The following is a 12,400-nucleotide window of genomic DNA, read 5'->3' on the forward strand; positions in this document are numbered from 1 at the left end:
GGTTGAACTAGACAAACATTTGGAGTGACTGGATAGGTGAAATGGGAAGTTTTTTTTTTTTTTTTTTTTTGGCTGATGCTCTATAAGCTGGCTTTCTTGTATCACATGCCTCCACTAATGCTAGAGCATTAATATTTAGTTCATATATTACCTTTTTTATAGATACATTTTTTGACAAGGTGACCTGTCTTAAAGGTTACCAGAATCCTTATATTGACTTTTGACCTGGCATTTTGCTGCCTTCATTGCTTTATATATATATATATATAGCCTTTGTTGTTGATTAGACCGATGTTCGAGCTCATCACCACCAAATACGGAGGATGCGGAAAGGTCAGGGAATGACCACCGCATATTCCCGGAGCAATATGGTCTTAGTTGCTAATGCTCCTAAAAACCAAATAACAAACAAACAACTTTGTTGCTGATTCATCAATAAAACCTGAATGAAATCAATATAGAAGCAGTACTGGTCATTGTCAATAATCATTGTAATAGAAACAAAAGAACTGTTGCAGAAAATTATGTAATACTTTTTCTACAGGCAGGGACTGAAATGAAAAATTTTATGAAACAGAATGCTCATAAATAAAGTATTTTAATTTTATTAATCAAGGATGTACATGGCATTACTGATATGTGTGTAACAAACCTGAATAGTGTTGTTGTGTTCTCTTGTTTATTCTAATTTCAGTGCCTTATTTTGGATTAAGGCACTGTAATTCTCAGAGAAAAGGGGATGCAAAAAGAGGGTCATAATGAACATATTCACAAAGGGGTTAAATGTTCCAATAAACAGAACAAATTATATAATTGGTTTGCAATAAACTTTGGCTGATTTGTTCTAGGTGTTTACAAGCATCTTGTAATTCATTGCTATTTATGCAACTGGGAGCTTGTCTCGGCCTTGAGTATCTCATGACCTGTCAAGTGATGCATCCCTATGATTCAGGTTCTGGATAAGAATAGTCAAGTGCACACCACGCTGATTGCAGGTAATCTAGTTTTATTGAGAGATGTTTTTTTGGGAGACTATTGTGTGGGAAATGGGTGATATTTTTTGTAATAAAGATAGATGGACCAGAACCAGGGCATATTTGCCAGGAGCAACAGTTGATGATGTTACTAACAGATTATCAGATTTTAAGATGGGTAAAGGGAGCATTATTATTCATGTTGGGACTAACGATATTAAATGTACACAACCCAACCATTTGTTGGATAAATGTAGAACCATGCTGAAAAAAATGCCACAAATTAGGTCTGAATGTGCATGTGTCTGCAATTCTGCCTGGGACATGTTAGGAGGGATTATATGCTGAAAGCCTTATGGATCAACTCATGACTTGAGGGAATCTGCAAGACTCTGTGGGTGGGGGATTTTTATCAGCTTGGCCCACACTTGTAGATGGGAGGAATCTATTTTGTAGAAAGATATTATTCATTTGAACAAAGGTGGTACAAGGATTTTTGCCAGTGTTATTGAGGAAACCTTAAGGTTTCAGGGAAACAGCTAGTTAAGGGGGAGAAGAATAATATAGATCCACGTTTATCCGATGATATGGGTCAAAGTAATACTTGCACTCACCTCAAGAATTCTTGTTTGTTGCCACAACAGCCGATGTTGGCAAGATGTTCTGAATGTAGCAACATTTCAAATGAGTGGTATGTGAAAGATAGGGAAAGAAGCCTGAATAACTTCAAGGGATGTGTCAGAATAGTAAACTGTAGAAGAATACTTAGCCTTAACTGTGTCTTCAGTAATGTCAGGAGTGTTGTCAATAGAATAGCCAAATTTGAACTCCTGGTTAGTACATCCAATGCTGACATAATAGTGCTAACGGAAATGTGGTGCCCCAGAAATTGGGGATGATGAGTTGTGCTGTGGTATGTATAATGCATTTAAGAAAGTCAGGAAAGATAGGTGGCATGGTGGTGTCATGCTTCTTATCAAAAACAGCCTGAGTGTGAAAAGAGCTTTTGCTAAGTCTGAAGTTGTGTGTCAGCTTAGAATCTGTGTGGTTTGAGTTAGTTGGAAGCAAAGGTATAATGAGAATGGGAGTAATCTACAGACCAGAAGATTCTGAAGAATATGACGAGAGTCATTACATGAATAGAAACAAAAGAACTGGGCAAGCAAGTGCAAATGTCTTATTATGGGTGACTGTCATAGATTGATTGGAATAAGTGGAAGGGAGAAACTCACCTTGGGGAAAATTTTTTCTAAATAAACTAGATTATAATTTGTACCAGAATGTCAGAGATAATACTAGGGGTGAGAATATTCTTGACCTCATCATTACTCATGAATTAGATGACATCACAGGGCTTAAAATATAAAAACCATTGCCAGGTAGTGATCATGCAGTCGTCACTTGGAAGATGAAAAAATATGTTGCAGTAGTTAAAGGGAAAGGCACAGGTTTTAATTTTAGAAGAGAGGGACTTTAACAGTTTTAGGTGCTTTATGGCATCTATTAATTGGACATATTGCAGAGTGAGGATGAATACACTTGAATTATGGAATACCTTTAAAGCAAAAATCACAGAAGCCATGAATGCATACAAACCATTAAGAAAATATTGTGGGAGGTGAATCCTGAAATGGATGAATGAAGAACTGGCCAGTCAGAGCAGAAAGAGATAGCATGGGACAGTTACAGAGTGATGAATAATACCGAAGCCTATTATCTACAAGTGGATTTTTCATAATACCACAGATAAAGTTACAGAGCCCAAGGCTGCAAATGAAAATGCACTGGCTAAGAGAGCAAAAAATGGAGACAAGGAAATTTTCACATATATGAATATAATGAAGAAGGTGAATCAGATTGGATCTCTGTGCAGTCTTAGGCAACCTAGTTGAGTTGTGGATGAATTGAACAGGTATCTGTCTTTACTGAAGAAAAACTATTCATGCTGAGAACAGGCTGTGCAACTGAGGGTGAGTCATATTAGATTAGTTATTTCAAAATTACAGATGACTAGTTATTAGAAAAACTTTCGAGTATGAAGGCAAGTAAGGCTCCTGGGGTTGATGGCATATACCAAGAAATTGAGGGAGACTGCCAAGGAGCGTATTGAACCACTGAAGTTAATTACGAGGGCACCTTTGGACTCAGGAAAGATTCTTTTGGATTGGAGAAGTGCCAACATATCACCAGTATATAAAGATGGTTCTAAGAGTGAAGTTTGGTAACTACAGACCAGCTAGTCTGACTTCAGTGGTAGGGAAAATCTTAGAAACAATGATTAAGAGTGCAATCCAGGGATATTTAGATAGATATGCCATTCTGAATAACAATGTGGTTTTTTTAAGGGAAAATCTTGTTTAACTAACTTAGTAGACTATTTTGACACAGTTACTCATAAGCTGCATGTGGGGTACAATTTTGACATAGTTTTTCAAATTTTAGCAAAGCATTTCACTCGGTTCTTCATGAGAGGTTACTGTATAAGCTGAAATGGGTTGCAATTACTACTGGAAAAATTCTAAGATGGATTGCTTGTTGGCAGTGGGTTGTGATTAATGCATATTCTTCAGACTGGTATAAAGTCAGAAGTGAGATCCCTCAGGAATTGGTACTTGGACCACTGTTGTTTCTGATTTTCATAAATCACATTGATGATGGGATAGAAGGCTTGTTGTCAAAATTTGCACACAATGTAAAGATTGTTAGAGTAGTTAATGATCAATACCAAGCAGCACTCTTTCAGGGTGACTTGAACAGCCTGTAAGAATGGTCAGAAAAGTGAAGCTATGTTTTAATGCAGCAAAATGCAAAGTCTTGCACTTGGGGAATAGCAACCCCAAAATAAATTACAAACTTGATGAGGATGAATTAAAAACAGTAGAGGAAGAAAGGGATCTAGGAGTTATGATACAGGCATATATGAAGTCAGTATGGAGCCCTCATCTAATAAAAGTTAAGCTTCTTGAAAGGGTCCAAAGATGGGCAACTCGCATGGTGAGATTGGCAAAAGGGTAACCATATGAGGAAAGGCTCAAAAAAATTCAGAGAGATTCTGAGGCCTTTAGGGCTTGGCAACTAGGCACCTCAGAGGTGACCTGATTCTGGTTTATAAGCTCTGAGAGGGGTTAGTAAAATGAATGAATTCTAAATTTTCACTGTTATAGAGCATTCCAGAACTTGTGGGCATAAATCCAAATTAAGAAAAGGTTTCAAATTGGAAGTGGTTTAGACTACATTGTAGGAAGTTTTCTTTTAGCCAGTCAGCCATTGATCACTGGAACAGGTTGCCTTCATGGGTAGTTGAGGCTGACAGTTTGAATAAAATCAAAGGTCAACGGGATAGTTACCTATGTGAGGAGGGAAGCATATAATTTTTATTTTCTTATCTATTTGTTGTTTTTTTTTTTGCCAGTGCAGCAAAAACCTGAAGCTTCCTTGCACTATATGGTAAATACTGTTACCATTATTATTATCTAATTTTTGGGGTGCTAACTGATGCACTCTGTTGGGCCTCTATCGTGCACTTCTGCGATCCATTTGGCTCCAACTATACACATCTACTAGACTCAGTGTACACTGGTGGTTGCATCCCATCCATCAATGGGCGATTTATATTGCTACTGAAGTATTTAGAACATCTCCTGTCCAGAGTCTATATGTCGAAGCTAATGAACTATTGTTGTTGCTTCATCGGAATCAGTTGTCTCTACAGTAAAGTGTTTTTTGGGTGAAACGGCACCAGGGGTTTCCCCCCATCTCCGCGTAGTATACATTATCTTGTGATACAGTACACTGTAAAGGCTACACTATTAACACCTCACATTTTACTAAAGCACATTTCTAGGGGTTACTACCATAAAACAATAAAAACAATTTCCAGTTGCGTTCCTGCTAGTGGAATCTGTTATAAACTGGTAGTAAACTTGATCTAATTGCATTTGCGATAATACTGATAGCTGGAATTGTGTGGGTTTTTACATTATTATGGTAATTGTGCTTCCCCTTCACTGACATAAAAAACATAAATACATTTTCAGAATCTTCTCTTCATTCCTATCATGTTGCATTCAGTTGGGGTGATTCCATGTTTGACTGCCATTTCTTGTAAATACAAAGGCAAATCGTGCATAAGCAAATTTGGTTTATGTTATATACGATATCGTTCCCCTATTTATAAATCGTATGATTGAATTTGTGTAGTGTAAACATGTGTTATAGGAGGACTGACTGTATTCTCTTTAACTCCTCGCCCCTTAAAATCTGGCAATCTGTTGGTGACGTCATTAAATGTCACCAACAGATTGTCAATTTGTCACCAACAAACTCTGGTGGACTAGAACCAGGGTTTGTTGGTGACAAACCCTGGTTCTAGTCCACCTATCCTTATTACAAAAAATATTTCCCATTTCCTTGACAATGGAGTCTCCTCCATTGTCAAGTAGTTTGCATTTGGTTATTTTGCTCTGGGGTCCGAATCAGGAGTGTGTCACTTGGTAGGTTACTAGAGTCTTGAGTCTCTGACGAGCTCCCAATTGCATTATTCTCAAGCACCCATTTTTTCACTGACTCAAATTCTTCTAGCAATGCATCAAATTTTAACTTATGATCGGTACACTCTGTACAGCAGTGATAAAGAAAAGAATCACCAGGTGAGCTATGATTATCCACTAGGCTGACCTTGGAATACACGCCACTGGTCCTGAAAACGATAAAATCATAATTTACCTGGAAATCACCATCGGCTATTTCTGTATGAGTCCTGATACCCTCTGATGAAGTGTTCAAGATGGATCTTGTCACAACCATTGTTAAAATTTACTAAGTATCACAGAAAGTAACTTTAAAATATATATATATTTATAATATTATAAATATTAAATTTACAAATTATTACAGGAAAAAAATTATATCAAAATAAACTTTACAATATATTAAATAAATTATTTAAAACAATTATATAACCTCCTTAATCCTAATCTAATCCTCTAATCATCATTATAGATAAAATGTGATACAGCAGCTTTATTTAGCTTATTCTTTAAATAGGTGTAAACAGCATTCTAATTTTTGGAGTTAGATATCTATAAGATTCCGTGGCAACAAACCCTAATCTTCCACCAGTGCAGACCTTAGCTCATCAAGTGACTGAGGAGTTGGCCGTTGGCATTCAATGCAATGCCCAATTGTGTCCCACACATGTTTGATGGGATTTCAGTCTGGTGATCATGCTGGCCATGGCAGTCATTGGATATCTTCAGTTTCAAGATATTCCTCCATTGCTTATGCTTCCGTGCAGTGTCATTGTTGTGCATGAAAAGAAAATCTGGGCCAACCACACCCCTAAAAAGTTGCACATAGGTTTGAGGATCTGTTCTCAGTACCACTGTGTAGTTACAGTAACCCTATCAAAAACATAAAGAGGGGTGCAGCTGCTGATCATTATTCTTCCCCATACGAGAGCACCACCTCCACAGTGTCCCTTTCTCTGGTGCTGGAGGAGTGATACCCCATTCCTCTTTGTCTCCAGATGAAATAATGTTTAAAATCTGTTTGTAGGCTAAAATGGGACTCATCAGAGAATGAAACTGTACTCCTGTCAGGGCAAATGGGATACAAATGGGATACATTGGCTTCCTTGTGTAGAGTCCACTTGAATTAAGTCTTCTTAATACAGTCTAGTTGGAAATGTTTTCACCTATGACTGCAGCAACCTCAAGAGACAGTCGATGACAGGACATCATAGGGTTCCATCTTGCTGTTAGAGCCAGATAGTAGTCTTTTCTGATTGATGTAGCCCTCGGGAAACCTTGGCCAGCTATTCTTGTAATGGTTCCTGTCTTCTGAAACTTCTTGCATAGTGCTGATATGATACTATGTTACACATTGAGCCAACGTGCCATCTCCACCTGCGACTACCTGGCTTCAAGTCATCAAATGGCCCACCATCTCAAAGAATCTGCTAAATGAAGATGACTTGTCATCCTGAATATGGGAGATGTGGCTATCCTGCTGATCAAGCGAAAAAATGGGAATGAAGTGATGTGGCTGCAACCCATGTTTTTATAGGCATGGATAATTTGCATAATGTGTGGCTCTGTAAGTTTGTAGATCGATTTCTATTGAATACTTGGAATTTGCATGCCAGGCTGCCCATTATATCAAATATTCACCAACAGCAGCACTGTTCACAAAATATTTATGAAAAAAAAACTTTGTTCTGTTAATTTTGTTGAGCAGTATGCATTTATCATATTTATACAGTAATATCCAAGGTATGCTTACTGTAATTTAATTCTTTTATTCTGGGTTACTTTCTTATGCTTTAATTCTTAAACTCTTTCTTCTGTGTTGTTTAATACATCCTAGTCCATATTTACTCCTTCTGAATAGTTCAAAGATACATGTGGAGTGACTATGACTACTGAATAATTGGCATTTAGTAAAAGTCCGAATGTAATGGGAAGTTTCTACTAGCACATCTGACTGCAATCTGTGAACTTTTTGGGGTGTTCTTGCTATTGTCTCCTGGTACCTTTTCAATTGTCAAAGGGCAGGAGTTTACTGATTGGTTGATCTCTAAAAGGATGGAAAATAAAGTATGTAGGACTATGGAGTTGGTTTGTATCAGTCCATCGTTTTTATGCTGGGGGATGCAGTGTTCATCTTTTGGTCTGTCTGTGAGACCAATCTATGCTGGATTTAAGTGTCCCATCACTGCTCTTTTTTGCCCTGGGAGTGGACATTTTTCCTGGGTTACTACCTCTGATATGTGAAGTATATGATGAGAGCCTTGTCGATCAATTCGGCCCTGGAAAGATTGTGCAAGGCTCAAGGGGTAGAATTTTTTTCAGCCTGGACTGTACTTGTTAACAGGAGAGATTGTTTCTACAGGGATGGGATACACTTAAATAGAAAGGGTGCAAGAATATTTGCTGATGCTATCGAGGCAGTGTTAGGTGGGTCGGAAAACTGCTAGCTTGGGGGGGAGACAAAGACCAATAGATTGACAGTAGCCACTGGCAGAGGTGAAAGAGATTCTTGCACTGCTTCTATTAGAATGAGCAGAAGCCTGAAAAACAAGATGCATGGTATTTCAGAGACTGCAGGGAGCCATTGCGGTACAAGTAAACACATGGGTTGTGTTAGGGTAGCTAAGAATAGAAACAGGTGCAGATATACTTGCGTGTACACCAATGCTAGGAGTTTAGTAAATAAATTTGATGAATTTGAGGTATTGCTCAAAACATCGAAGGCAGATATTGTTGGGATATCAGAGACGTGGTGTCACACAGATATAAGGGATGCGGAACTGCAATTTGGGGAGTACAACGTCTACAGAAAGGATAGACAGGATAGGAAGGGGGGAGGTGTTATGCTATTAGTTAAGAAACACATAAAAACCAAGGAAGTGAAGCCAGTCGATATCGCTGGACAGTGCAGTGTGGAGTCAGTTTGGTGTGACATAAACATTGGGAGATCAAAATTGAGAGTAGGAGTGTGCTATAGGCCTAATGACTCTGATGAGTATAATAAGGAACTGTACAGGGAAATAGAGTGGGCCAGTAAATCAGAGTGTCTTATAATGGGAGATTTTAATTTCCCAGATATTGACTGGATTTTGGGGGCTAGTTACTCACACACTAGCAGGGCTTTTGTGGATTTATTGGATGATTGTTTTCTACATCAGCATGTTCGGGAGGCAACCAGAGGGAGTAATACTCTTGATTTGATTATCAGCAGTGATTCTTCATGCATTAAGAATCTGCAGATAAATGAACCACTAGGTGGCAGTGATCACAGTGTGCTGAAGTGGGATTTACTCAAAGAGGTAACTACCATTAGGGGTAAAGGGAAGGGTTATTGCTTCCGTAAAGGCGACTACGATGGACTGAGACAGTATTTAAATTCTATACAGTGGGACCAACTGATGTTACCAACAGCAAATTCAAAATGGGAAGCATTCAAAGAACTTATCTTGGAAGCTACTAGGCTTTACATACCAACTAAGAAATATTGTTCAAGGTTTAGGCCAAAATGGATGTCAGATGAACTAATGAGGCATATGGCAGAGAAGAAAAATGCATGGGATACATACAAATTAACACATGACACAGAAGCCTATGATAGATACAAGTTGATATGCAACCAAGTTACAAAGGAGGTTAGGCAGGCGAAGGCAGATTACAAGAAATCCTTGGCAAGGGATGCAAAGAAAAACAGCAAAGAGTTCTTTACTTATGTAAACTCTAGAAGGAAGGGGATGAATCAGATTGGTCCACTTGATATTGATGGGTCAAGTGTTGATGATCCTGCTCAGGTAGCTAACAAACTAAATGAATATTTTGCATCGACATTCACACATGAGGAGTTATTCAGCGAGGGGAATGCCAGAGGTGTATTCAACTCTAGCAGTAAGCTACAGAATCTTGAAATAACTGGGAGTAAAGTGGAGGAGAAACTGTTGAAGATAAACACAAGAAAGGCACCTGGGGTGGATGGGATCTATCCAGTTATATTAAAGGAGGCAGCAAAGGAAGTAAGCAAACCCTTAGCCATAATTATGAGAGCTTCCTTGGACTCAGGGGAGGTACCCATAGACTGGAAATGTGCAAATGTGACCCCAATTCACAAAGGAGGATCAAAGGCTGACACAAGTAATTATAGACCTGTGAGCTTAACTTCTGTTCCAGGATAATTAATGGAGGCACTGGTTAAAGAAGCACTGCAGGATCATTTAGACAAGACTTCAGTTATAGCTCAGACACAGCATGGTTTTGTTAAGGGGAAGTCTTGCCTGACCAACTGGATTGGATATTATGATGCAGTCACAAAAGAACTGGATGCAGGGAATAACTTTGATATTATATACTTGGATCTTAGAAAGGCTTTTGATACTGTTGCACATGGAAGACTGCTACACAAATTGGAGCAGTGTGACATTGGAGGCAAATTGCTGCTATGGATAAAGGGGTGGTTGAGGGGGAGAAGACAGAGAGTGGTAATCAATGGACACTGCTCATCGTGGACTGATGTTATTAGTGGAGTCCCTCAGGGCTCAGTGTTGGGTCCATTATTGTTTTCTGTATTTATAAATGATATTGATGATGGTATATCGGGCTTAATGTCCAAGTTTGCAGACGATACAAAGGTTGGCAGGGTTGTCAAGGACACTACTGACACTATGCTGCTGCAACAGGATCTGGAAAGGTTGAGCAGATGGGCTGAGAGGTGGCAAATGAAGTTTAACATTGACAAATGTAAAGTACTACACATGGGAAACAGAGCAACGTATCAACTCTGTGGTACAACACTGACAGTGGTAGAGAATGAAAGGGACTTGGGGGTGGTTGTGCAGGCAGATATGAAGTTCTCTGAGCAGTGCAGACAGGCTGCAAGAGTAGCTCATGGAGTATTATCAATGATATACAGGAATTTTTCCAGCAGGGATAAGGAGGTGATTATTCCATTGTATAAGGCGATGGTCAGGCCACACCTAGAGTACTGTATACAGGTCTAGAGGCCTCATTTCAAGAAGGATGTAGAGCTGCTGGAACGAGTACAGAGAGGGGCAACAAGATTAGTGAATGGAACAAAGGGGTGCTCTTATGAAGAAAGGTTTAAGTTTGCAAATTACAGTGTCTGGAGACTAGGCACCAGCGAGGTGATCTGATAGAGGTGTATAAAGCCTTGAATGGTTTAAGCATGCTCAATGCTGATGGGATTCTTCCTCTAGCTCAGAAAAATCACCTGAGAGGGCATAAATTCAAATTGAGGAAAGACAGATGTAGGATAGATGTGCGGAAATTTGCCTTTAGCCAGCGGGTGGTTGGTTGGTGGAACAGACTTCCATCCCTTGTGGTGGAGGTTGATAGCCTAAATAAGTTTAAGGCTCAGCTGGACAGGTATTTTGAACGAACAGAGGGGTGAAGTGGAAGTGGTTTTTTTTTTTTTTTTTTTGGCTGATGCTGCATAAGCTTGCTTTCTTGCATCAAATGCCTCTACTAATGCTAATGCTAATGGAAGGAACAGTACACCAAGTGACCAAATGGTTGGAAGCTAGTGGGTTAATAGTTGTTCTGGTTAAAGAACAAAAAAAATGAACACAATTAATTATGCAGTTTTCCTTTTAAGCCTTTCGTTATTTTCTCTTAAGCCTTTTTATGACATATTTGCTTTTAAAGTCACCTCTTAGAAATTAGAGTAGTACTCATAGGAGACACTGTATATTGCAATTAAAAAATCACTCAGTCACTAGACTACTTGACACAGTCAGTCCAGTGACTGAGCCCATTAACTGTGTAATTTGACTGTTGGTGAGGAAAAGATGGATTCAGGCCAATCCTACAGCTCCACGGACTGCAATTCAACAAATCAGTCTATAAAAAAAGGAGATCTCTTTTGATTAGATTTGAACACATACTTTTCTCCTTACAGATACATGGGAACAAGATGGATTCCTACAACCTGGCTACTCTCTTCGGCCCTAACGTTCTTCGTGCAACTAAGACAGGAAAGGATTGTGAATTTTTGGTTGAAAGTCCTGACAGGGCACAAGATCGATCATGTGTCATCCTTGTTGTACATAGCCTTATTGACTATTATGAGAGTTTATTTGAAGTAAGTTTAATATTCTATAACTTAGAAGTTTGGTTTATTTAAAAAAAAATAACATTAAAGAGCTACACTGATTGCAGAGGCACATCAAATTTTATTCTTCTGGTTCGTTTCTTGCAAATCATTTGGTTGCAATTCCTCTCATCCTCCTTCTGGAAGAAGTTTAAAAGTAAATAATTACTGCCATAGCACATTGAACCACACATGCTTAACTTCAATTGGCTGCAATGTTTATATGTATTATGACCATTACTTTTTTAAACTATCCAAAGTAGAGTGGGTTCTCCTTCAAATTAGTGTTCTTGTGCCTTTGGTGATGTGATTCAAATTAGACTTAACTCATGGGTAGGTATTTTGTTTCCTAACGTATTTCATGGACAAACAGTTACAAGAATCTTGGTACATGTATCTGTCATTCACATTCAGACTAAAGTACTTACATTGATTATTATGGTACTTCTTTCAATGCTGAAAGAGTATGGTTTGGGATCCTGCTTATGAATTGGTACTTTCAGTCAGTGTAGATTTTTAAGAAGTAGCAGATTTGAAGATGGTATCAATTTTAAATTGAGTGTCCCTTTGTGTTTGTTTTTATAAAGTTTTCTCTCAGGGTTCTCAAGCAGTTATAATAAGGCTGCATAACCTGATCAGAAGTTGCTGATATCAATGATTTTTATCACAATATCAAGAGATTTACTGACCAATGAGTTTAGGGGTTTTTTTTTGACAACTCATTTTTTGTAGTACACTCTTCTTCCTCCTACTCCAAAGCAGCAGCAGCAGCAGCAGTAATTTCTCCTATTTCTTTCTCC

General features: G+C 38.5%; 1 protein-coding gene across 2 annotated transcripts in view; it reads left to right on the forward strand.

Annotated features, from left to right (window-relative positions):
* The window catches only part of RhoGAP102A (Rho GTPase activating protein at 102A), a 284,922-nt gene that overhangs the window by 238,563 nt on the left and 33,959 nt on the right, over positions 1-12,400 (forward strand). For both annotated transcript variants that reach the window (XM_090388211.1, XM_090388210.1), the window contains one exon: positions 11,409-11,591. In XM_090388211.1, coding sequence (XP_090244337.1) covers positions 11,409-11,591 — 183 coding nt within the window. The remainder of the gene's footprint in view (positions 1-11,408; positions 11,592-12,400) is intronic.

The sequence above is a fragment of the Mastigoproctus giganteus genome, chromosome 2, assembly GCF_048544385.1.
Source record: "Mastigoproctus giganteus isolate SK-2022 chromosome 2, ASM4854438v1, whole genome shotgun sequence".
In the NCBI taxonomy this organism is placed as follows: Eukaryota; Metazoa; Arthropoda; class Arachnida; order Uropygi; family Thelyphonidae; genus Mastigoproctus; species Mastigoproctus giganteus.